A 26,635-nucleotide genomic window follows, 5' to 3' on the forward strand; every position below is an offset into this window, starting at 1 on the left:
ACTTTGTGGCCTATGTTCAGCCCATGGCTGCAGAGACACAGAACATCATTGTCTCTCTCACTCTGGCCTGCTAAATGCCCTGAGCCGCTGTGTTTGTATTGTGGCGTCGACACACCAGCTCGGCATCTGTTCAGAGAAGCCTGACCCAGATTAGTTTATCAAAAGTGAAGCAAATTGTTTATAATATTGAGGATTACGGCATCTGCCGCACACATTGAAGAGCAGGACCAGCCTCGAATGGGCCCGGAAGGCAGAATATAGATAAGAGAGAGTGACAACAGAGAAAGAAAGAGCTTGCATTTCTATAGCGCCTGTCACGACCTCAGGAGTCCCAAAGCACTTTACAGCCAATGAAAAACACTGAGGTCGTGACAGGCACTATAGAAATGTAAATTATTATTATTCTTCTCTGCAGCAAGTTTGTTTTTGAGAAGGAATGTCTGCCTCGGTGAGGTTCATCTGGACAAGGTGCTGAAAATTAGACAAAAATTTAGGTTAAGTGTGCACGGTCTGTGGAAGATTCCAGCACTGATCTGGCAGCTTGCCGACAAGGCGTTCTCGCAGGATTGTCAAATCGGTAGAAAACTTGTGTCTGGTTATTGCACAGGAGCCGAACCTTCATTAATCTGAGGTTTTTCTGGATCTTTGAGCAAGTTAAAGCTGACTCGTATTGAACAGAAACACAGCTGATGCCGAACTTTGGTCATTCCGACCTCTTGCTTTCCTCCCCCGCACCTCCTCAATTCTGGCCACAACAACCACAAATATGGACCTTGTCTAGTTGTAAGATCGCTCCTACTACAGGTTGCTGTTTGAAGGTGTTCATGAAGAAGCCTTTTACTTATAGGAGGAGGGTGGGGGCGGGGGGGAAGACTTGCATTGCTTTAGTCTCTTGTCCTTGCCTCTCAAAGTGCTTTACGGACATGAAGGACTTTGAAGTGTCGGGACTGTTGTCAAACAGACAAATGTGGCAGCCATTTTGCGCACAGCACGATTCCGCGCACAGCACGATTCCACCCACAGCTGTGAAATGACTGACCCCTTAGACTGTTTGTTTTTTTATACAGTGGTGTTGGATGAGGGGGGGGAAATATTCATTTGGGGGACTTAATAAATCCAATCAGGAATTCAGGAGAAACTTCTTTACCCAGAGAGTGGTGAGAATGTGGAACTCGCTACCACAGGGAGCGGTTGAGGCGAATTCCAAAGATGCCTTTAAGGGGAAGCTGGATAAACTCATGAAGGAGAAAGGAATAGAAGGATATTTTTTATGGGCTGTGGGTGTCGCTGGCAAGGCAAGCATTTATTGTCCATCCCTAATTGCCCTCAAGAAGGTGGTGGTGAGCACCATTTCAGAGGGCAGTTAAGAGTCATTGCTGTGGGTCTGGAGTCACATATAGGCCAGACTGCATAAGGGTGGCAGATTCCCTTCTCTAATGAACCAGATGGGTTTTTACAACAATCTGATAGTTTCATGGTCACCATTACTGATACTAGCTATTTAATTTAAAACTGAATTTAAATTCCCCAGCTGCCGTGGTGGGATTTGAACTCACGTCTTCCGGATCATTAATCCAGGCTACTAGTCCAGTGACATAACCACTATGCTACTGTACCCACTGATAGGGTGAGATGAGGAGGGGTGGGAGGAGGTTTGTGTGGAGCATAAACACCGGCACGGACCAGTTGGGACGAATGGGCTCTTTCTGTGCTGTAGATTCTACGTAATTCCTGCAGCTGTTAGCACAAGCCAACCCTATTCCAACATCCCAGAAACTTTACATTTGACCAGATTCCACTTGACTCGGCAACTCGTTTTTTTTTTATCTCTCTGCGCAAAAGATTTGTCTTGTAGGGGACTGGATGGTGCAGTGGGTTACACACAGTCCCTTCATCGCTGGCTCCTGTGTTTAGATCCAGCCCTGACCAATGGAATGACCGCCTCCTCTTTCTGCTGGCTGGATGGGACCTCGGAGCGAAGAGTGGGCACAGCCTCAGCTCATTCTGGAGTGGACACAGGGCACCTAGGCAGAGAGCTGCCCAGAACCTGCACCAGTTGCCATGGCTGGTGGAGGATTTTACTCACGGGCGGCGCCGGCATGGCCGGCATTTACTGCCCCGACAAGGTGGTGGTGGTTTCCTTCAACTAAATGACTTGCCGGGCCACCATAGGCTTGATCACATTGGGGTAAAATCACCTCGAGGCCAGGCAGGGTAAGGGCGGCATGTTTCCTTCACTGAAGGACATTATTTTTACGACAGTTCAGCAGCTTGATTGTCACTTTTGGCAGCTTTTTATTTCCAGATATTTTCTTTCCTAGGAACATAAGTAACAGCAGGAGTAGGCCATTCGGCCCCTCGAGCCTGCCCTGCCGTTCAATAAGATCACGGCTGATCATTGACCTCAACTCCACTTTCCCGCCCGATCTCCATATCCCTTGATTCCCCTAGAGTCCAAAACTCTATCGATCTCAACCTTGAATATACTCAATGACTGAGCATTCACAGCCCTCTGGGGTAGAGAATTCCAAAGATTCACCACCCTCCGAGTGAAGAAATTCCTCCTCATCTCAGTCTTAAATGGCCGACCCCTTATCCTGAGACTGTGACCCCTGGTTCTAGACTCTCCAGCCAGGGGGAAACAACCTCTCAGCATCTACCCTGTCAATCCCCCTCAGAATCTTGTATGTTTCAATAAGATCACCTCTCATTCTTCCAAACTCCAGAGACTAGAGGCCCATTCTACACAATCTCTCCTCATAGGACAATCCCCCCATCCCAGGGATCAAACTGGTGAACCTTCGTTGCACCGCCTCTAAGGCAAGTATATCCTTCCTTAGATATAGAGACCAAAACTGTGCCCAGTACTCCAGGTGTGGTCTCACCAAGGCCCTGTACAATTGGAGCAAGAATTCCTTACTCTTATACTCCAACCCCTTGCAATAAAGGCCAACATGCCATTTGCCTTCCTTATTGCTTGCTGTACCTGCATGCTAGCTCTCTGTGTTTCTTGCATGAGGACACCCAAATCTCTCTGGACACCAACATTTGAAAGTTACAAATTCTCAAACTGCCGTGGTGGGATTTAAACTCATACTTGCCATAGAGGGAGTGCAACAAAGGTTCACCAGACTGGTTCCTGGGATGGGGGAATTGTCCTATGAGGACAGATTGAGTAGACTAGGCCTATATTCTCTAGAGTTTAGAAGAATGAGAGGTGATCTCATTGAAACATACAAAATTCTTACAGGGCCTGACAGGGTAGATGCAGAAAGGATGTTCCCTCTGGCTGGGGAGTCTAGAACATGGGGGTCTCAGGATAAGGGGTCGGCCATTTAGGGCTGAGATGAGGAGAAATTTCTTCACTCAGAGGGTGGTGAATCTTTGGAATTCTCTACCCCAGAGGGCTGTGGATGCTCAGTCATTGAGTATATTCAAGACTGAGATCGATAGATTTTTGGATATTAAGGGAATCAAGGGATATGGGGATCGGGCAGGAAAGTGGAGTTGAGGTCGAAGATCAGCCTTGATCTTATTGAATGGCGGAGCAGGCTCGAGGGGCCGAATGGCCGACTCCTGCTCTAATTTCTTATGTTCTTATGTTATGTTCTTATGTTTACTAGTCCAGTAACACAACCGCTACCCCACCGTACCATGCTGCACGCTGGGATCGCTGATTTAACAGTTTTCTACAAGGTGCACCCACTCGGTTGCAATCTGTGCAATGGCTCAGGGAGTTCTGGGGTAACCGCAGTCCGAGACGGTCTTCTCATGCGTTACTTCCCTTGTGTGTGGAGAGAGAGAGAGAGATCACCCCGCCTGTCCCTCGAGTCTGAAGGGCTGAGTGCTTAATTGCAATAAAGAGCGAGAGTAAAAGCGTCAGAATGATATAGAGCTGTGACTTACACTTCAAGCCTTTTAGAAAATTAATTCAATGTTGCCACAAATTGTTTAGCGGACAGTGTCATTCCTCTTTGTAAGATGTTAAGTGTTGCAGTAAAACACTGGGACATTGTTACTCCTCATTTTAAATCACATTTGGCACTCCTTTTATAAAACAAAAACCCTTTGAGCTCTCATTCCCTCCTGGTGGTGATTGTGAGCAGGCACTTGGGCTAGAAATAGGTCAGTGACACCACGTGACAAACCGTGTGAATTTCCACACTTGTCGGGTGCTGCGCTGTTCGCTCCACCAGCGCTGTATTAAACATCCTGGGGCAGGGGGACAGTGGCTTTGACTATATTCAAGGCTGAGATCGATAGATTTTTGGACTCTCGGGGTATCGAGGGATATGGGGATCGGGCGGGAAAGTGGAGATGGGGTCGAAGATCAGCCACAATCTCATTGAATGGTGGAGCAGGCTCGGGGGGCTGAATGGCCGACTCCTGTTCCTGATTCTTGTGTTCTTATGTAACCGAGTCACTTTCTGCAACAAATTACTTGGGTTAACTGCAGTCAGATCTGTGAAAAGTCGCTCATTAGGAATGAGAATCATTCAGTTTGGTTTCAAATTATGACAAATTCTGATGTTTATCACTGTTAAAAATAAACACAGGCCTGTCCCTGCGATATTCCCAATAAACACAGGCCTGTCCCTGTGATATTCCCAATAAACACAGGCCTGTCCCTGCGATATTCCCAATAAACACAGGCCTGTTCCTGCGATATTCCCAATAAATACAGGCCTGTCCCTGCGATATTCCCAATAAACACAGGCCTGTCCCTGCGATATTCCCAATATACACAGGCCTGTTCCTGCCATATTCCCAATAAACACAGGCCTGTCCCTGCAATATTCCCAATAAACACAGGCCTGTCCCTGCGATATTCCCAATAAACACAGGCCTGTCCCTGCAAAATTCCCAATAAGCACAGGCCTGTCCCTGCGATATTCCCAATAAACACAGACCTGTCCCTGCGATATTCCCAATAAACACAGGCCTGTCCCTGCGATATTTCCAATAAACACAGGCCTGTCCCTGTGATATTCCCAATAAACACAGGCCTGTCCCTGCCATATTCCCAGTAAACACAGGCCTGTCCCTGCGATATTCCCAATAAACACAGGCCTGCCCCTGTGATATTCCCAATAAACACAGGCCTGTCCCTGCCATATTCCCAATAAACACAGGCCTGCCCCTGCAATATTCCCAATAAACACAGGCCTGTCCCTGCGATATTCCCAATAAACACAGGCCTGCCCCTGTGATATTCCCAATAAACACAGGCCTGTCCCTGCGATATTCCCAATAAACACAGGCCTGCCCCTGCGATATTCCCAATAAACACAGGCCTGTCCCTGCGATATTCCCAATAAACACAGGCCTGCCCCTGAGATATTCCCAATAAACACAGGCCTGCCCCTGCAATATTCCCAATAAATACAGGCCTGCCCCAGCGATATTCCCAATAAACACAGGCCTGTCCCTGCGATATTCCCAATAAACACAGGCCTGCCCCTGCGATATTCCCAATAAACACAGGCCTGTCCCTGCGATATTCCCAATAAACACAGGCCTGCCCCTGCGATATTCCCAATAAACACAGGCCTGTCCCTGTGATATTCCCAATAAACACAGGCCTGTCCCTGTGATATTCCCAATAAACACAGGCCTGTCCCTGAGATATTCCCAATAAACACAGGCCTGTCCCTGCAATATTCCCAATAAACACAGGCCTGTCCCTGTGATATTCCCAATAAACACAGGCCTGCCCCTGCAATATTCCCAATAAATACAGGCCTGCCCCAGCGATATTCCCAATAAACACAGGCCTGTCCCTGTGATATTCCCAATAAACACACACAGGCCTGTCCCTGCGATATTCCCAATAAACACAGGTCTGTACTGTAGCAAAGCTAAAGGCAGTGTACAGGTGTCTTTTTTGCTTGGTTGTGATGTAGGATGTTTAGGATCTGCAGTTTGGACGATACGGTTGAACAGGCTTTGTTTGCTGTGTCGTGTGCAGAGCCTGGCCCTTTGAGTTAGGTTGTCCCTCCTGCTACTTTGTCTTTTAATAAACTTCTCTTCCAAAAAAAACCCCCAACAAATTGACTTCTCCTGGTTCCTCTCTCCTGACAGGGTGCATGCTTTGCTTTGGCCAGTCGACATTCTTTCGCTTCAACCACCCGGCAGAGGCCTACAGAATGAAGAGCATGATGTCGGGGAACCGAAACGCCCCAGTGTCCTACGGCCGTTCTTCAGGTATGGAGTCATCACGGGGCTTTATCCCATGTCGCAGAGCACTGGCTTTACACTAATCTGAGGCTATATGGATAGGCTAGCAGAGGTAGGCATCTTTGTCTTTGGCCACTGGCGGGTTGAGTATAAGGCCCTGTGTGTATAGAATAGAAGGTTATGCTCATGGGGCGAGATGAAGAGGGGTGGGAGGAGGCTGGTGTGGAGCAGAAACACCGGCACGGAGCAGTTGGGCCGAATGGCCTGTTTCTGTGCCGTACACTCGATGCAATTCTATTTATGACTCAGTGTGGCCAGTGATGTGAGGGTTTCCGTCCACTAGCCAATGTCACAAATGGTAGTGTAATAGTTATCTTACTGAACTAGTAATCCAGAGGCCTGGACTAATGATCCAGAGACTGTGAGTTCAGACGCCAGTTTGAGAATTTGAATTCAACAAAAATCTTGAAATAAAATGCTGTCACCAGTAAAAGTGAGTGCAAAGCTGTCGGATTGTCGGTAAAAACTCAACAGGTTCACTAATGTCCTTTAGGGAAATAAACCTTCCGTCCTGATCCAATCTGGCCTATATATAGCCTATCTATTTATAGATGCATAAGGGGAAGCTAGATAAACACATGAGGGAGAAAGGAATAGAAGGATATGCTGATGGGGTGAGATGAAGAGGGGTGGGAGGAGGCTCGTGTGGAGCATAAACACCGGCACGGACCAGTTGGGCTGAATGGGCTGTTTCTGTGCCGTACATTCTGTATAATTCTATGTATAACTCAATGTGGTTGACTCTTAACTGCCTTCTGAAGTGTTCTAACAAGGTACTCTGTTGTATCAAACTGCCCTAAGGCAGGAGCAGTTTTTCAGATAACAGTGTATTTTGTTCTGTTGCTCAACACTGTTACGCCTCACAGTAAACTGTTTCCTCTTGGAGGAAGCTCTGTACCTTATAAGGTCCAATTCAGGAGTCTACTGATGATGCATTCTGTGAGGATGCCGTCACAGCAGTCTGCTTCAGTCCTGTGGCTGTTGCAATATAACCTCGCCAGAGAATCAGTTCCTCTTTTATTGATCAGTAGAGAGGTCCAGCATCCGGTTTTGTTGTGAGGATATCATCATCTAATAAAAATGCACTGCAGGAAAGAGGAGCAGCGAGATGATAAAGTACAAGGTCACACTTGATATCTTTTTTCCATACAGACTTTCCGCTTCACCCCTTGGCACATTATGGTGGTCCTAAACCATGCCGAGCAGGAACTCCCAGGGTTTTGAACCCTGTTCCTAGCTGAGTTTAACCCAGGTTGGAAAATCATCCCTACAGTAGGTCTTCCTATCGTTTGGGTCAAGGAGGGAGATTGGCTGGAGTTTCTGCCCCTGTTCATGAGCAAGTGAGCTGCACTGGAAAGGGTGAATGTTAGATGAGAGATGGATCAAAGAACCTCCCAGCACTCAGTTTCTGGACTCAGGCATCAAAAATAATAATAATATAACACTTACCTTTATTATTAGTATATAGATACATGGGGCAGGATTTTCATTGGGCCGTGGAGGTGGGATTGGAGGCATGTGGGGGGTTAAAATCCCGAAATCTGGGGGCACGAACCCATCCCGCCCCCAACCCACCTCCATGCCAGTTTCAAAGGAGGCGGGTACCCGACCCGTGCTGGGACCCGCCTACCCGAGGCGGGAAGGGGATTAGTGACAATTAACTGCCTGTTAACAGGTAGTTAACAGGCAGTTTTTAGCCTAATCCCTATTTTTATTGCTGAAGTGTGGGATTCCCAATGGCTCCAAACCACGCCAAGTTAGCGAGGCGGGCCGTCGGGCTGAAGGGCTTGGAGGGTTCGAGATGTCCGGTGTTCAGGTGAGTGATGGGTGCATGAGTGCAGAGGTAAGTGTGTTTGGTGTGTGTAAAGTGTTTAAAGAAGTTTTACTTACCTTTACAGCCTTCCTTCCTTCAGGTCTCGGGAGTCCCTCATCTCACCGGCACAGAAAGCAGAATGGCCGCGAGCTATCAAAAGTTGCAGCATTCAGCTTTCTGTTCTGGAGAGATCTCTAAATCATCCTGAGAGGAAGGAATTAACCTGGAGTACAGATTGTTAATGTTTGACAGCTTCAAACAGCTGTGAAACACTGACATTTCATCTGTCAAAAGGTCTTGACAGATGAAATATCAATCTGTGACGTCACCTGTTGCCGGGTGGCCCTTAATTGGCCTGCTGAGCCCGCTGGGCGGGCTCAACAAGGTCAATCAAGTCAAAATCACGTGGGTTGGCTAGAACTCGATGGAGGCGGGACTACAACCCCGAAAGTTGTAGTCCCGCCTCCTACCCGCCTCCTCAATGAAAATCCAGCCCATGGAAACTACAGCACGGAAACAGGCCATTTGTCCTAACCAGTCTCTGTTGGCGTTGACTCTACAAGCGAGCAAATAGTCCTAATTATATTTACTCATTCTGTTCCCCATTTCCTTTATCTGCTTTCTCTTCATCCATCGATCCAATCTGATCATGAATGTTGACATGGGGTAGATTGACTCTAGCTAATTTATTAAATTAGATTACATTAAATCAGACACTCCCGGACCTGTCTCCATTTTTCCTCATTTATTGGCGCTCCCTGACTCGCTGAATCGGTGGGCAGTGGTGGGGGTGGGCGGATAATGTTCGCTGTTTTATATTGGGGCCTGGAGCCGCACTCGCTGTTGATGAAGACCGCTCCCTCCCCGCCACCCCCGGGGTTTATTAACAAGATCTAGTTCATGTCTCCTAAAATCACCAAGTGAAGTTTTGTACCTCACCAACCTTACAGTCTACAGACTTTGACCAGTTACTTTCCTTGATGTGACATCTCCACTGTCCTAACAGTTCAGAGACACAACATTTAACCACTTCTGGAGGAAAGAGAGGTAGCGAGGTGGAGAGGCTTAGGGAGGGAATTCCAGAGCTTAGGGCCGAGGCAACAGAAGAAATGGCCACCAATGGTTGAGCGATTAAAATCAGGGATGCTCAAGAAGGCAGAATTAGAGGAGCGCAGTGATCTCAGGAGGTTGCGTGGGTTTCCTCCGGGTGCTCCGGTTTCCTCCCACAGTCCAAAGATGTGCGGGTTAGGTTGATTGGCCATGATAAAAATTGGCCCTTAGTGTTAGGGGGGATTAAATACGTGGGGTTACGGGGATAGGGCTTGGGTGAGATGGCTGTCGGTGTAGGGACCGGGTGCTAGGGTTTGGATGATCAGCCATGATCTCATTGAATGGCGGAGCAGGCTCGAAGGGCCGAATGGCCTACTCCTGCTCCTATCTTCTATGTTTCTATGTTTGTGGGGCTGAAGGAGATTACAGAGATAGGAAGGGGCGAGGCCATGGAGGCGCTGCTTAACCGGGAGCCATTGTAGGTCAGCGAGCACAGGGGTGTACCTTGGTGTACTCCTTAACCCGGCACTGAATTCCATACCCCAGTTCCAGCACCATCTTCACACCATTGTCCGCCTAAGTCCCCACCTCACTGCCACCCAAGCCTTCATTCATAGAATCATAGAATAGTTACAGCACAGAAGGAAGCCATTCGGCCCATCAAGCCTGTGCCGGCTCTCTGCAAGAGCACTTCAGCTAATCCCACTCCCCCGCCCTTTCCCCGTAGCCCTGCAAATTTTTTCCTTCAGGTACTTATCCAATTCCCTTTTGAAAGCCACGATTGAGTCTACTTCCACACCCTTTCAGGCAGTGCATTCCAGATCCTAACCACTCGCTGCGTAAAAAAGTTTTTCCTCATGTCACCTTTGGTTCTTCTGCCAATCACCTTAAGTCTGTGTCCTCTGGTTCTCGATCCTTCCGCCAATGGGAACAGTTTCTCTCTATCTACTCTGTCTAGAACCCTCATGATTTTGGACACCTCTATCAAATCTCCTCTCAATCTTCTCTGCTCTAAGGAGAACAACCCCAGCTTCTCCAATCTCTCCACGTAACTGAGGTCCCTCATTCCTGGAATCATTCTCATAAATCTTTTCTGCACTCTCTCTAAGGCCTTTGCATCCTTCCTAAAATGCGCTGCCCAGAATTGGACGCAATACTCCAGTTGAGGCCGATCCAGTGTTTTATACAGGTTCATCATAACTTCCTTGCTTTTGTACTCTATGGGCTTGAATTTCCAAGCCCCGTGGAGGCGGGTTTGGAGGCGGGACTGCCAGGAAAATGGCAGAATTTGGGGGCGGAATAAAAAGTTAAACCTTGTTGGAATGGCTGTAACTGGGGTTTTAATGGCGTATTGACTGCTGAACAACCATTCTGGCCCTGAAAAACTAATTTTATATTTGTGGAAAGTCAAATTCCTCCATTATGATAAAAATTACTAGGATTTTTAAATAATAAAAAATATATATTTTTTAAAAGTTTGTTTCTGATATTTCAGCTTCTACCTTAATTAGCCCCATGTGTATGACACAATCTTTATTTCACTCTCTGTAAAAATTTTAAAAAGTGAATTGATAATCAGTGCTTTTTATTTCCTAGTTTGCTGTCTGTGAGCGTTCTTCAGTGTGATTGGCTGTTTAGACAGCTTGATGACATCACTGATGCTATACCCTGGAGCTCCCCTAAAGACAGCGCAACAATCATATTAATGTCGAGAAAGCTCAAGTTTGCACCATAGAGATCACGAGATCTTTGTGGGCAGCTTTCTTTGAGGTCAGCAGTGATCACCGATGCTGACCATAGATTCCAGGCCATTGACTTTTGGATCCCTCCATAGCCTCGTTCCTCCCTACCTTAACCATCCAAGCCCCAACATGCAATCTTAGTGCTTCTGAGTAAGGTCTACCGTGCATCCCTCCCTCGTTCCCATCTCTGTTCCACCCCTGGTGAGAGGTCTATTCTATCTTTATACCCCTTTACCTTGCTGCCTCTCTCCATACCTTCAAAAACCCCTCCTGAAAAATTCCCTCTTTGACCAAGCTTTCAACCATCTTCTTTCACTTCTCTCTCTCTCTCTCTCTCTCTACTGATGTATCTCAAGTACTCCAGATCCACTGGAGGGTTTTGATTGGTGGAAGGAGTTGTTGGGTGCAAAGCACGTACATCGTCTAATGTCCAGTCATGTTCAAACTTGTGGATTTTGTATTCGTAATCTGGTAGGAGATAAGTTGGCTGGAGGACTTTGTTTCTGAGCGAATACGTTGTAACTGGTTCACTTCAATATGAGCAGGGTGACATGAATCAGTCATTCATGAAAGCAAGACTTATGAAATAACACTGAGCGGCCTGTGGGTGGCGCTGTCCAGGGAGAGTATAAATACTCGGGCACGGGCCCAGCTTGCGCAGGACATTCTTAACAGGAACTAGTGAAGGACACAACTAGACCTCCATGTTGTAAAACAGTTGATTAAAGCTTTGTTTAACGCTTAGACCAAGTGCCTAGTAGTTTTCTTACGTCACAGGGCATGGAGTTTGCAATTCAAGACTTTCTAAGATAAAGGTTGCTCCTTTCCGTCGTGTAGCTCTTTGCCATCACTGTGCGCTTGCAGAGGAGAAAGGTTGGAGGTTAGAGAGCTGAGTGAGTCTCTGTGGTAAGGTTTGTAGTGATACTGTTTGCTCAGTAGCCACGTTTGTTGGGCCTGTCTGAACCAGAATTGATCAGCAGTTCAGTGTTGCAGTTTTCTTGTTCAAGGGTGATCATACTCGCATAGTATTAACTGTTAACATTCTCATCCTTGTTTTCAAATCCCTCCATGGCCTCTCCCCTTCCTATCTCTGTAGCCTCCTCCAACCCTACGACCCTCCAAGATCTCCGCGCTCCTCCAATTCTGGTCTCTTCCGCATCCCCGATTTTAATTGCTGAACCATAGGTGGCCGTGCCTTCAGCTGCCTGGGCCCTAAGCTCTGCAATTCACCTCCCTAAACCTCTCTGCGTCTCTACCTCTCTCCTCATTTAAGATGCTCCGTAAAACCTACCTCTTTGACCTGCCTCTCCTAATATCTCTTTACGTGGCTCAGTGTCAAGTTTGGTTCGATGACGCTCCTGTGAAGAATCCTCAAATGAGGCCAGTTGATTCAGACAGGGATGGGAGAGGGATCCTTAATTGGGAATTGGAGAGGAAAAATTGGGACTGATTCAGGAAAGTGAGGGAGGAAAGAGGAATGAAAGGAAATTGATTTGATATTTCCCAGCAACCACCCTAGGTAGCAGCATGTACAAATATCCTTCTGTTCCCCTGATAACAGACTGCCATGCTACTTTGCTTGTTTACACAGGAGTGAGACCAGCAGTAAGATAAATGTTTACTCAGGATATTGGAATAATTAAGACCTGCTGCAGACATCAGAGAGTGTGGGGGCTTTCAACTGTGTCCCTGGAGACCAAAAAGGGTTGAGGCCATCGGATAATGGCCGTACATTTCCAGCAGGAAGTAGAGGAGATGCAGATGGAACTGATATTTATTGATCTCGATGCGAGGTAGAGCAGTGTGAGGACGTTACACTGTCACTGTGATTTCAGGAGGCTCCTACCTTGCATTGAGCAGAAGTCACATTGACCCTTTCAACCCCAGTTAGAAAGAAGCCTTTCCCACCCTGTCCCCCCTCCCCGCCCCCCGCGATTTCCACCTCATGTCCTTCCTCTCCTGAGGGCACTGACTCATTCCACAGACTCAGTTATCTGGAGTCAGTATCTTGAGGGGTTTGGGCTCAGTTTGTTGGGCGTTTGAGGCCCACTTTTCCCAAAAAGCCATTCTTCACGTGTGTCAGTTTGGACAATGCTGGGGTAAAATTCGTCCCCTTAGCGCCGCCCGTTAGCGTCAGTAGATGGCGCTAATGCGGCGTTGAGAGCTGTAACGACAGCTCCTGTCGAATCCAGCGCCGCATGCCAAATCGGGACCCCCCGTAGCGCTGCAGGTAATAGCGATCGCCAGGAACTTCAACGCCAGGGAGATTGTGACGTCAGTGAGTGTGCAACGCTCACTGAACGCCCGATCTGCCAAATTGCTTCTCGCCACTTACCTCACTGCCTGGAGTTAACAACGACAGGGAGAGCTGGTGTGCAGCACCAGGAAGCCGGCCCCAGGGACATTATTTAAAGGGATCAGCCCCAATCACTCGCACCTGGCAGGTTAGTGAAGTTTCAGTGCCTGCGTGTTAGTTCCTGATACTGAAACAGTTTTATTTAGTGATTTGAAGGTTCTTTGGTATCAGGAGTGTTGTGGCAAGTAGAAAAGTGCAAAATTTATTCTTGAAAGATTCAACCTACAACACTTGCTAAAAGTCATGGGGGCTGTACTGGCAGTCCACCTCGCCCTTCAGGATCTACGGTGAAGGGAGTGGAGGCAACGAGGAAGACAGGAACATGTGCACAGAGGGAAGAGGAAGAAGACAAGGAACAGGCGGGAGGGAGGAGGCAGCCAGACAATCGGGCTTCCAGATGGGTGGTCCGTGACTGGCTCATCAGACTCCGATTTGAATGAATGAAACCCCAGATCCCCATTGCTTACCACATCCCCATCATACCATCCCTATGTCATGCCATATCACAGCGTCCTCCTGGGTGCAAAGGTGAAATGAGAGAGACCACCAAATATTCCAAACTCTATTAATAAATTTATGTATCAAAATATCACACATATGCATTCTAATAACTAATGACCCTTGTGCCTGCCATGGTTGAATAGCTGTCACTGTGTGCAAGGTGTGAGATGTGGGTGTGAGTGTTGGTAGGTAGACATTGTTGGTGGGTGAGTGCTGGGGATGTGGTGCATTGAGCAGTGCGTGAAGCTTGTGGTACAGATGGTGGTATGTAGCATTTGTTGAAGCCTTCAATCACTCTGCCCCCCCCCGTGTGAGCTTGTTAAATTTATTCCTGCACTGGGTGTGGGTCCTGGGGACCAAAGTGCTGTCCGTGATGTGGTGTGGCACCTCCCTCCACATAGTCCGGCAGACTTGTGGCGAGGACCTCGGGTCAGTTGATGGGTACAGGACCGACCGCCTTCTCTCCACCACTAAAACCAATGCCTCCAAAGCTTCATGGGAAAACCTGCGGACTCTCTCCCTGGGGCGGCGATCTGCCTTCAGGATTTGTAAATAAGTGCTCCTTCTCCTTGTCCTTCTTATGGTTGTTGAGTCAACTGCACACCCAACAATGCTGAGAATGAGGTGCTGCAGCATCAATGGACCGCCCCTTTAAGTAGTGAAAAAAGCCGGTGGCAATCATTACTTGTGTTTAGACTACGCCCGATATTGGTCCATCTTTTCAGTGTAATGCCAATGAGCTTGGGTTTTTAGACTAGATTTATGGCTCCAATCATTTTAATGAGGAGTGAGGACGAATTTTGCGTGCAGTCTAGACGATTTTCACCTGGTACTAATTCACCATTTTTAGTCTAAACGCTGCCCATTCTTTGACTATAACGAATTTCTAGCCCTGAGTATTTACAGACTATTCAACCTTGGTAGGGACATCTAAGGTGAACCCAATCCTGATGCCCACACATGCACATCTTCCAGTAGGGAATCAGTCAGTAGTGATTAGAATGAAGACAAAAACTAAGTTTCCTCCCTTCACCTTCTTCCCCTCCCGTGCTGGATACTGAGGCAAATTCGAGCACCCCCATTACCATGCCCCCTAATATCAGCAAATCAACAACAACTTGTATTTATATAGCACCTTTAAAATAGTAAAACATCCCAAGGCACTTCACATAAAGAAAAGAAAGACTTGCATTTCTATAGCGCCTTTCACGACCACCAAACGTCTCAAAGCGCTTTACAGCCAATGAAGTACTTTTGAAGTGGAGTCACTGTTGAAATGTGGGAAACGTGAGCAAAATCAGAAAAAATTGACACCGATACAAAGAAGGAGACATTAGATCAGGTGACCAAATGCTCGGTTAATGAGGTAGGTTTTAAGGAGCGTCTTAATGGAGGAGAGAGAGAGAGAGAGAGAGGTAGCGACGGGGAGAGGTTTAGGGAGGGAATTCCAGAGCTTAGGGCCTAGATGGCTGAAGGCACGGCCGCCAATGGTGGAGCGAAGGAAGTCGGGAATGTGCAAGAGGCCAGAATTAGAGGAGCGCAGAGATCTCGGGGGATTGTAGGGCTGGAGGAGATTACAGAGATAGGGAGGGGTGAGGCCGTGGAGGAATTTTAACAGGAGAATGAGAATTTTAATTTCGAGGCGTTGCCGGACCGGGAGCCGATGTAGATCAGCGAGCACAGGGGGTGATGGGTGAACGGGGCTTGGTGCGACTTGGATTTACCTGAGTTCTCTTACGTCCACCTGAGAGAGCAGAGGGGGCCTTGGTTTAACATCTCATTCAAAAGACAGCACCTCCGACAATGCAGCACTCCCTCAGTACTGCGCTGGGAGTGTTGGCCTTTGTAGCGAGAGGGTTTGAGTACAGGAACAAGGATGCCTTGCTGCAGTTGTACAGGGCCTTGGTGAGCCAACACCTTGAGTATTGTGTGCAGTTTTGGTCACCTTATCTGAGGAAGGATGTTCTTGCCATGGAAGGAGTTCAGCGAAGATTCACCAGGCTGATACCTGGGATGGCAGGAATGACGTATGAGGAGAGATTGGGTCGATTGGGCTTATACTTGCTGGAGTTTAGAAGAATGAGAGGGGATCTCATTGAAACTTATAAAATCCTGACAGGACTGGACAGACTAGATGCAGGAAGGATGTTCCCGATGGTCGGGGAGTCCAGAACCAGGGGTCACAGTCTAAGGATAAGGGGTAAGCCATTTAGGACAGAAATAAGGAGGAATTTCTTCACCCAGAGAGTGGTGAACCTGTGGAATTCTCTACCACAGAAGGCAGTTGAGGCCAATTCATTAAATATATTCAAGAAGGAGTTAGATATATTTCTTAAGACTAAAGGGATCAAGGGGTATGGGGAGAAAGCAGGGACCGGGTACTGAATTTGGATGATCAGCCATGATCTCATTGAATGGCGGAGCAGGCTCGAGGGGCCGAATGGCCTACTCCTGCTCCTATCTTCTATGTTTCTATGTTTCAATGTGCGATACAAGGTACTTTGGTAAGAGCACACGGAGTTAACTTAGAGATGTCGTAGCTCAGGATCACTTAGTTACGGCTCGACTGGTCTTGTTGCATATTTTTGCACCAGTAACAGGGACATGATGCTGCTATTTAATGGGCTTCATTATGAGTCTAGATGTTTGAAGAATAAGAACTCGGTGTGCTCTGGGTAGCTTGCTTTATTTACCGGGTTCTCCCGCATCAAACCGGCTGGCGTTTGCCGAGATACGTCTTCTGGTCGGTAGTCTCCTCCTGTTGATAGGGTTAGATAGGAGGAGGCTCGTGTGGAGCATAAACACTGGCATTGACCAGTTGGGCCGGATGGCCTGTTTCTGTGCTGTACATTCTGTGTAATTCTATGTATTCTGTAGTTTTCCGTAACCTCGCCCTCCTCCACCCCTGCCTCAGCTCATCTGCTGCTGAAACCCGCATCCAAGCCTTTGTTACCTCCAGACTCGACTATTCCAACCCATTCCTGGCCGGCCTCCCATCTTCTACCCTCCATAAACTTAAGCTAATCCAAAACTCTGCTGCCCCGTGTCCTAACTCGCAACAAGTCCCGTTCACCCATCACCCCTGTACTCGCTGACCTACATTGGCTCCCAGTTAAGCAACACCTCGGTTTTAAAATTATCATCCTTGTTTTCAAATCCCTCTATGGCCTTGCCCCTCCTCTATCTCTGTAACCTCCTCCAACCCCACAACCCTCCGAGATCTCTGCGCTCCTCCAATTTTGGCCTCTTGAGCATCCCCGATTTTAATCGCTCCACCATTGGCGGCCGTGCCTTCAGCTGCCTGGGCCCTGAACTCTGGAATTCCCTCCCTAAACCTCTCCACCTCTCTATCTCCTTTTAAGACGCTCCTTAACACCAACCTCATTGACCACGCTTTTGGTCACCTGTCCTAATATCTCCTTATGTGGCTCGGAGTCAAATTTTGTTTGATAATCGCTCCTGTGAAGCGCCTTGGGATGTTTTACTATGTTAAAGGTACTAAACTAAAGGGTACAATCCTAAAGTGGGTGCATGAACAGAGAGACCTGGGGGTATATATACACAAATCATTGAAGGTGGCAGGGCAGGTTAAGAAAGTAGTTAAAAAGCATACGGGATCCTGGGCTTCATGAATAGAGGTATAGAGCACAAAAGCGTGGAAATTATGATGAACCTTTATAAAACACTGGTTTGGCCTCAACTGGAGTATTGTGTCCAATTCTGGGCACCGCACTTTAGGAAGGATGTGAAGGCCTTAGAGAGGGTGCAGAAAAGATTTACGAGAATGATTCCAGGGATGAGGGACTTCAGTTACATGGATAGACTGGAGAAGCTGGGATTCTCCTTAGAGCAGGGAAGATTGAGAGGAGATTTGATAGAGGTGTTCAAAATCATGAGGGGTCTGGACAGAGTAGAGAGAAACTGTTCCCATTGGCGGAAGGGTCGAGAACCAGAGGACACAGATTTAAGGTGATTGGCAGAAGAACCAAAGGCGACCTGAGGAAAAACTTTTTTATGCAGTGAGTGGTTAGGATCTGGAATGCACTGCCTGAGAGGGCGGTGGAGGCAGATTCAATCGTGGCTTTCAAAAGGGAGTTGGATAAGTACCTGAAGGAAATAATGTGCAGGGCTACAGGGAAAGGGCGGGGGAGTGGGACTAGCTGAAGTGCTCTTGCAGAGAGCCGGCGCAGGCTCGACGGGCTGAATGGCCTCCTTCTGTGCTGTAACCATTCTATGATTCTATAAATGCTAGTTTTTGTTGTTATTATTGTTCCTGCCCCTATGCTCTTCAACGTTGCATTTTCTTATATTGTTTTGCCTTCAACTTTCTGCCCTCCAAGGCACTGACTCTTGCTGGTTAATGGTCCCACAGGTATTGGCAGCTTTCCCCCCTCCTCTGTACCTCAACTAAGTCACCATTTATCACGTGGGTCTCAGCAGGCATCTTGGGGTGACTCGCAGCAGAAGCTGATTGCTTCCTTTACGCTCAAATTCCAGCGTGAGTTGTCAGGTAGGATTCAGGAGCAGGACACCTGGCTGATTACCCGCCCCTCCCACCCCCACCCCCCAGCCCAGGGCCATTGGGAACCTTTGTAGCACTCCACCCGCACCGCTCATCAATCACTGCCCCAGATGTGGTCTGCCACCTCAGTACTGACGAGGAATGGGACCTGGACTCTATCGTGGCTCAGTTTGACACTGGGCAGGGCAATTATCAACTATTCCCCCAGGTCCCCTTACACAGGACTGTTTTATATAAAGCACATTCATATATGGCTGGATAAAATGGGTTTATTGTACCACCGAGTCTTTGAAATGATTTTACAGTGGTTCCCTCTTGTCTTCTGTTGCGAGCTTCAGGATAACTCAACCCAGTGTCTTGAGCCAACCAGCCATTTGGGTCTCCCGACAGAACAGTGAAAGTAATATCTCTGCCATTGTGCGCAATACTCAAAGGCTCCTTTCACTGTGACTTCCGCTGGTGAGAGGGATCCGAGCTTGCTCAGGACTGGCATGACCTGGAGCTGGGTACTGGTATTGTTAGTGGCCGAACGGAGTGAGGAGGAGGGAATTGGCCCTGTGATTGACGTATTGATCACAAATTGGAGTCGGATTTTCGGGCGGGAGCCTGTGGGCGATACAAGCCGTTGTTTATTTGTATGTGTTGCGAACAAAGTGCCTCTATTATAGGGGACACTGTCACTTTATCTGTTAACGGCCACACATAGCCTCGCAAACAAGGAAATTGCCTTTGGTAAACACAGCTGCATGTCGGTAGCTGTTGTTGTTAAAGCAACACAGTTAGTGTGAGCAAATCTGATGGATCAATTATTTAGTAGGAAGCCTCACTTGGAGTGAGCTCGGCAGGGGACACCTTCGCCTGCTGAGGGTGCTGCTCTAGAAGATGCTGTAGCTGATATTGTTTAGAATTGATTTTTGCAGATTCCCAAATGTGACTGAACGGGCATTGTTGGTTATCAAACAAAATTTGACACTGAGCCACAGCAGGAGATATTGGGGCAGGTGACCAAAAATGTAGTCAAAGAATTAGGTTTTAAGGAACATCTTAAAGGAGGAGAGAGAGTTGCAGAGAGACGGAGAGGTTTAGGGAGGGAATTTCAGAGCTTCAAGCCTCGGCAGCTGAAGGCACAGCCGCCAATGGTGGAGCGATTAAAATCGGGGACGGGCAAGAGGCCAGAATTGGAGGAGCGCAGAGATCTCGGAGGGTTGTGGGGCTGGAGGAGGTTACAGACATAGGGAGGGGCTGAGGTCATGGTGTGATTTGAAAACAAGAATGAGAATTTTAAAATCGAGGCCCTCAGCTGGAGTATTGTGTCCAATTCTGGGCACCGCACTTTAGGAAGGATGTCGCGGCCTTGGAGAGGGTGCAGAGGAGATTTACTAGAATGGTACCGGGGATGAGGAGCTTCAGTTTTGTACAGAGACTGGAGAAGCTGGGTTTGTTCTTAGAGTAGGGAAGGTTAAGAGGAGATTTAATGGAAGTGTTTAAAATTATGCGAGGTTTTGATAGAGTAAATAAGGAGAAACTGTTTCCAGTGGCAGGAGGGTCGGTAACCAGAGGACACAGAGTTAAGATAATTGGCAAAAGAACCAGGGGGGAGATGAGGAGAATTTGTTTACGCAGCGAGTTGTTGTGATCTGGAACGCGCTGCCTGAAAGGGCGGTGGAAGCAGATTCAATAGTAACTTTCAAAAGGGAATTGGATAAATACTTGAAAAACAAAAAAAATTGCTGGGCTACGGGGAAAGAGCAGGGGGGAGTGGGTTTAATTGGAGAGCTCTTTCTAAGAGCCGGCACAGGCACGATGGGCCGAATGGCCTCTCCCTGTGCTGTGTGATTCTATCTCAACTTCACACAAAAAGAGTGGCCACTTGGGAGTGAGGTGTCGGATGGTGCTCAGTGTCCAGCAAGGAGTTAATGCGTTCAGGAAAGAAAAATCGTCAGGATTGAAGAAGTTGGGGGATTTAAAAAGGTGTGATTATAATCCAAATGTGAGAAGTTGAAAGAGGCATCCACAACTGCTTTGGTTTATCCTGCTCTAACCCCTCTGGATTTGGCCAAACAAGGTGATGCATCAGGTTTTAAAAAAAAAACACAGACACACACACAGACACACAGAGTGCTTTCAATCCTGCCCAGGAAAGATTGGTCATGCAAACACTACTATGGAAACAGCTTGTTTCCTGCCTCCTTTGCGTGCTTGTAGACATGCAGCCGATGTCTCAGTCTGCTTCTTTGGTTGGGGGGGGGGAGGTTTGGGGGGGGGGGGTGGTGGTTTGGTGGTTGGGGGGGTGGGTGAGGAGGCGGGGAAGGGAGAATAATTCGCTGGTGATATCACTCCGGGGGGAACTGCCTACTGCTGTTTAAGTAGGGGATGGGTCGGCTCCTTGGCTCTACACCCTCCCACCACCACTCTGCTTTTGCAGCGCTTGCCTGGCTGGTGAGGAGCTGCAATCGTCGGGCGAGGCAGAGTGACTCAGATTAATGGAATTAAATGGCTACAGTACTTTCCCCCCCCCACCCCCCCCTCCACCCTCCCCAAGAGAAGAAACCTGAGTGAAGAAAAAGCCCATTCTCTCTCCTCACAGAGCAGGAGGGAGGAAAGTCGAAGGGATGAAGTAAGTGAAAGGGCTGTTGCTGTATTTTTTTATAACCAGGCTGTCATTCTTCGATACATTGAACTGATTTAATAAGCAGCCCGGGGAGTATGTTTTTGTTTCATCAACTTGAGAGAGCCGTGAGCTTGGGAGACAGGAATTTATACGGCACGTAATATTTTGGTTGGTAGCGACTTAACGTTATACGATGGCGGACGCACTTGGAGCTTATTCCCTGGACTTTAAAAGAATTACTAAAGGATTGAGTAACGAGAGTGAGTAGGTTTTCAGCTACGATATTTATACTTGTCCTGGTCGGTCACACCTATTCTTTGATCTTATCAGACTCTGCCTGCTGTTTTGTATCATCGGTAATTCCAGGGGATTTAATCAGTGCTGTTCTAATCTGGGCCGAATCCACTGGGTTTTATCAACCCCACAGTAAAATGGAACTAAATTGGCACAAATTAGTAATTGTGATTTTAATTCCAGAACTTTTAGTTCCCTGCTGAACTGCTGAAATGTAATGGGGCATTAGCTTTGAAAAGAAATAACTTGTATTTCTGCAGCACCTTTCACAGCCTCAGGACGACCCAAAGCGCTTTACAGCCAATGAAGTACTTTTTGAAGTGTAGTCACTGTTGTAATGTGGGGAACTCGGCAGGCAATTTGCGCACAGCAAGCTCCCACAAACAGCAGTGTGATAATGATCAGATAATGTGTTTTAGTGATGTTGATTGAGGGATAAATATTGGCCCCAGGACACCGGGGAGAACTCCCCCTGCTCTTCTTCGAAATAGGGCAGACGGGGCCTCGGTTTAACGTCTCATCTGAAAGACTGCACCTTCCCTTTATTTGCGTAGGGTCATTATAAGGACATAAGTCTACACATCATCACATAGGCTGTAACCAGAAGGACAATGACACCTGGCTCTCCTATATCTCTGAGGCAGGGTGTACTGACACTGACACCCAGGATCAACGGAAACTGGAGGGGCCGGTGATAAGATGGTGGGATGGGCAGAAAAGTGGCAGATGGAATTCAATGGCAATTAACGCGAGGTGGTACATTTCATTAAAAAAATATAAAAGTAATTATACTTTGAATGGGGAAAGGTTGGGTGATGTGGAAGAGCATGGGGATTTGGGGGATCTAGGGCATTAAAAGCAACACTTTAAGCCATAAAAAAGCTAACGGAATAGGTTTTATGGTAAGATAGAATATAAAAGTCAAGTCAAGAGAAGGCACACGGGGATCAGCAACGTGAAATGTTTAATTTCTCCTCACTTGAAGCAGTTTGAGCAGCTCATGAGGGGGCACGCACAGCCAGATGGGTGGAGATATTCATCACAATCAGACGGCATTCTGTCGCTAATACTTCTCAAACGCAGAAGATGTAGAAACTATTTTTGTCACTTTTGTCACGTAGGGAAATCAGTTGATCTTGTGCCATCTTCTCAGTTCAATGTCTTACCCCCGAGAATGTGAGTTTCTAACTCGTCGAAACATCTAAAATATTAACTGGCCTGGTTGAGGTCATTTCTGAATATTTGACTTGAATATAAAGCACGATTGACCCATCCGCTGCTGAAACCCTCAGCCATGCCTCTGTTACCGTTCAGACTCGACTATTCCAACGCTCTCCTGGCCCGGCCTCCCACCTTTCACCCTCCGTAAACCTCAGCTCATCCAAAACTCTGCTGTCTGTATCCTGACTCGCACCAAGTCCCGTTCACCCATCACCCCCTGAGCTCGCTGACCTACACTGGCTCCCGGTCCAGCAACGCCTCGATTTTAAAATTCTCATCCTTATGTTCAAATCCCTCCATGGCCTCCTCGCCCCTCCCTATCTCTGTAACCCCCCTCCAGTCCCACAACACCCCGAGATCTCTGCGCTCCTCCAATTCTGGCCTCTTGAGCATCCCCCGATTTTAATCGCTCCACCATTGGCGGCCGTGCCTTCAGCTGCCTGGGCCCTAAGCTCTGGAATTCCCTCCCTCAACCTCTCCGCCTCTCTCTCCTCCTTTAAGACGTTCCTTAAGACCTAGCTCTTTGTCCAAGCTTTTGGTCACCTGCCCTAATATCTCATTGTGTGGCTCAGTGTCACATTTTTTTGGATAACGCGCCTGTGACGTTTTACTGCGCTAAAGGTGCTATATGAATACAAGTTGTTGTTGTTGGCCATGGACCATTGTGAAGCGCCCGTCCTACCCACAGTAAGCCAGGAAGATGAGGCAAAAGTCAAAACAAATAACAAAACAGGTGAGGTCCAGCCAGAAAGAACCCACATAAAATTCAAATTGAACAAAAATAACCTGTGATAACAAAGAGGGTTCTAATCTTTCGCACTGAAACTCAGCAATCCTAGACATGTTGCAGAGAGGAGCAGTCTGAGGCTCCTGCACACCCTCTAGACCGGTAGTGGTGTGTACCTGAGAGAGAGAGAAAAAGAAACCCAGCAAAGGGACGTCATCATCACAAGGAAAACAAATAACAAGTTGTGGCCACAGACGTTACGGGTGAAGCCATGACACAACCCTGTGTGTTATTGTTCTCTCTTTGTCTGTTTATGAGGTGGCGGTTCCCCTTTAACTCTTAAAGGGTTCTTACCCCCCACCCTCCCGGTTCCACTGCCCCCACCACGAAGGCACTGGCTCTTACTGAGTTTCCATTCTGCAGGACCGAGTGGTACCTCAGCCAAGTGGCCCTACTTTGTGTGTGAACCGGGACAGAGAATGTTGGCAGGCTATTTCTCCAGCGCCTTTCACGACCTCAGGATGTCCCAAAGCGCTTTACAGCCAATGAAGTACTTTTTGAAGTGTAGTCACTGTTGTAATGTAGGAAACACGGCAGCCAATTTGCGCACAGCAAGCTCCCGCAAACAGCAACGTGATAATGACCAGATAATCTGTTTTAGTGATGTTGGTTGAAGGATAAATATTGGCTCCAGGACACCGGGGAGAACTCCCCTGCTCTTCTTCGAACTAGTGGTCGTGGGATTTTTTTTACGTCCACCTGAGAGAGCAGACTGGGCCTCGGTTTAACGTCTCATCTGAAAGACAGGAGTGTCAGTCTAGGTTTTTGTGCTCGAGTCTCTGGAGCGGGACTTGAACCCACAACCTTCTGACTCAGAGGCGAGGTTGCTGCCCACTGAGCCACGGCTGACACGTAACTGGGCCCGGTCCCGGTCCCGGTCCCGGTCCCGCCCTCAACCAACACCCAGCCCTCAACCAACATCACTGAAAACAGATTATCTGGTTGCTGTTTGCGGGAGCTTGCTGTGCGCAAATTGGCTGCCGCGTTTCTTAGATTACAACAGTATCGCCCAGCCGATCAGAGCATTGTCCCCTCCTCCCGAGCCCAGGGGTACTGAGTCCCAAAGTAGGAGCACTGACGCCAGCCAAACTGACGTTGGATATCGCCGCACGGATCGGGAATTCATTCTGGGAACCTTCCCGGCCTATATGGTGTGGTAGTGTTAAGGGGACTCTACCACCTGATAGCCATCCACAAACTACAAGGGTTATTCTTTAACAGTTAATTTCACATTTAAGGAGCTTTAAATGAGAGTTTCCTTGTAACAGACGATTACATTTCTGCCTGATGTCTCTGCTCTATCCATTTAGTGCTGAGCTGTGGGCTTTTCAGACGGACCAGAGAGCAGACAGCAGTACCATTCCGGCACAGCTAATCTCATTCATTTTTATTTAATAAGACAATAACTGCAAGCATTTCCAGATTATGAGCAGAGTAGAGATTAAAAGGGCCTGGTGATTTTAGAAAATCCTGTCTCTCTAACCGGGTTGCTTCAGGATGAGTCAGCGAGTTAAAATGTATTAAATATCAGAGTAGGGTAAGTGATTTGCCGGGAATCAAACAACAGCTTGTAGTTACACATCGCCTTTAACATAGTAAAATGTCCCAAGGCGCGTCACAGGAGCGATTATCAGATGAATGTCAACACCAAGACAAAGATGGAGGTATTAGGATAGGTGACCAAAATGGTGGGAATAGAGGTAGCCTTACCTTGCTGGTCGCGGCCTGCAGCGGTCCCTCTAAGGACCGCCCATTAGGCCCCATGCTGGCCTGGCTTTCCCGAGTGCAGCCTCAGGGAACACCAATCTTGCCAAGTAGGCCTCAAACAGGCGTTAGGCCCCATATTTGCATATTTAAAGAGCCCAGCACTTGTTTCCGGCGTGGACACTACATGGCAGTTTCAGGGTCTTTACTGAGCCGATCCTGGCTTTAACATAAGAACATAAGAAACAGGAGTAGGAGTTGGCCATTCAGCCCCTCGAGCCTGCTCCGCCATTCAATAAGATCACGACTGATCTTCTACCTCAACTCCACTTTCCTGCACTATCCCCATATCCCTTGATTGCTTTAATATTCAAAAATCTATCGATCTCTGGCTTGAATATACTCAACGACTGAGCCTCCACAGCCCTCTGGGGTAGAGAATTCCAAAGATTCACCACCCTCTGAGTGAAGAAATTTCTCCTCATCTCAGTCCTAAATGGCCGACCCCCTATTCTGAGACTGTGACCCCTGGTTCTAGACTCCCCAGCCAGGGGAAACATCCTCCCTGCATCTACCCTGTCAAGCCCTGTAAGAATTTTGTATGTTTCAATGAGATCACCTCTCATTCTTCTAAACTCTAGAGAATATAGGCCTAGTCTACTCAATCTCTCCTCATAGGACAATCCCCCCATCCCAGGAACCAGTCTGGTGAACCTGCGCTGCACTCCCTCTATGGCAAGTCTATCCTTCCTTAGGTAATGAGACCAAAACTGTACATAATACTCCAGGTGTGGCCTCACCAGGGCCCTATGTGCACTTTCCAGTAGGATTCCTTGGATAGCAACCGGGAGAGTGGGAACCCTCGGCAGCCTGTAGTAGATCAATGGTCACTCCGGGTGACGTAGGCAGAGTCTGGCAATCGAAACGAGAAGTTTCTGGACTGTAAATAAGCTGCCGGAGCGCCAAACCATTGCTTTATCGTTGGGAGGGCAGAAACTTGTGCTACTGTGTTTTTTGATGAGGCCTCCACTTTTCTCCTACCCCCTCCTCCAGACCGAGTGGTAGAGTCAGACAAGGATGTACCTCTGTGTCTTTCATATCGTGAAGCTATAATTTCAGTGCCCATACACTGCATGCTTGTGTGCTCCTGTAGTGAACAACACAAGGTCCTGAGAGTGGAGACACTCCGTTGTTTGCTAAAGTTTGTGTCTTTCTTCGTGCCAAGGAGGAGTAGTTTTTGACCAACTTTTACTCAATGTTACAATGAGTTGTCAAGGCGGCTACTGTTCTAATATGAATAGACTTGTCACTAGATCTTTCTTTTCCTACACCTAGATGTCAGCCGTGTTGGATGTTGTCTCTGAGTCAGAAGGTTGAGTGTTCAATTCCCACTCCAGGCACTTGAGCGCATAATCCAGACTGACACTCCCAGTGCTGCACTGAGAGAGTGCAATGGTATGTGTGAGGGACTCGTTAAACCGAGGCCCCGTCTGCTCTCTCGCGTAAATGCAAAAGATCCCGTCACTATTCGCAGAAGAGCGGGGAGCTCTCCCCGGTGCCCTGGGCCAATATTTATCCCTCAATCAGCATCACTAAAATCAGAGTATCTGATCATTACCACATTTTTGTTTGCTACGTGCAAATCAGCTACCGCGTTTCCTACATTACAACAGTGACTACACTCAATCAGTATCACCAAAAAATAGGAACTGTTTGTTCAGCTCACTGCTGTTTGTGGGATCACACTATGCACAAAATGGCTGCTTCAATTGGTCGCCTAACAGTCGTTGCACAACT

At 47.7% G+C, this 26,635-nt stretch overlaps 1 protein-coding gene across 22 annotated transcripts in view; it reads left to right on the forward strand.

Moving 5' to 3' along the window:
* Positions 1 to 26,635, forward strand: part of phldb1b (pleckstrin homology-like domain, family B, member 1b) — a 326,558-nt gene that overhangs the window by 142,291 nt on the left and 157,632 nt on the right. For 21 of the 22 annotated variants that reach the window (XM_085967718.1, XM_085967708.1, XM_085967710.1 and 18 more), the window contains one exon: positions 6,082 to 6,204. In XM_085967718.1, coding sequence (XP_085823844.1) covers positions 6,082 to 6,204 — 123 coding nt within the window. Of the gene's footprint in view, positions 1 to 6,081; positions 6,205 to 20,642; positions 20,839 to 26,635 lie in introns of those variants that run through there. The other variant, XM_085967730.1, reaches the window with a different exon arrangement.

The sequence above is a fragment of the Somniosus microcephalus genome, chromosome 26 (assembly GCF_052327205.1).
Source record: "Somniosus microcephalus isolate GS21.2 chromosome 26, FLI_Smic_1.0, whole genome shotgun sequence".
Classification (NCBI taxonomy): Eukaryota; Metazoa; Chordata; class Chondrichthyes; order Squaliformes; family Somniosidae; genus Somniosus; species Somniosus microcephalus.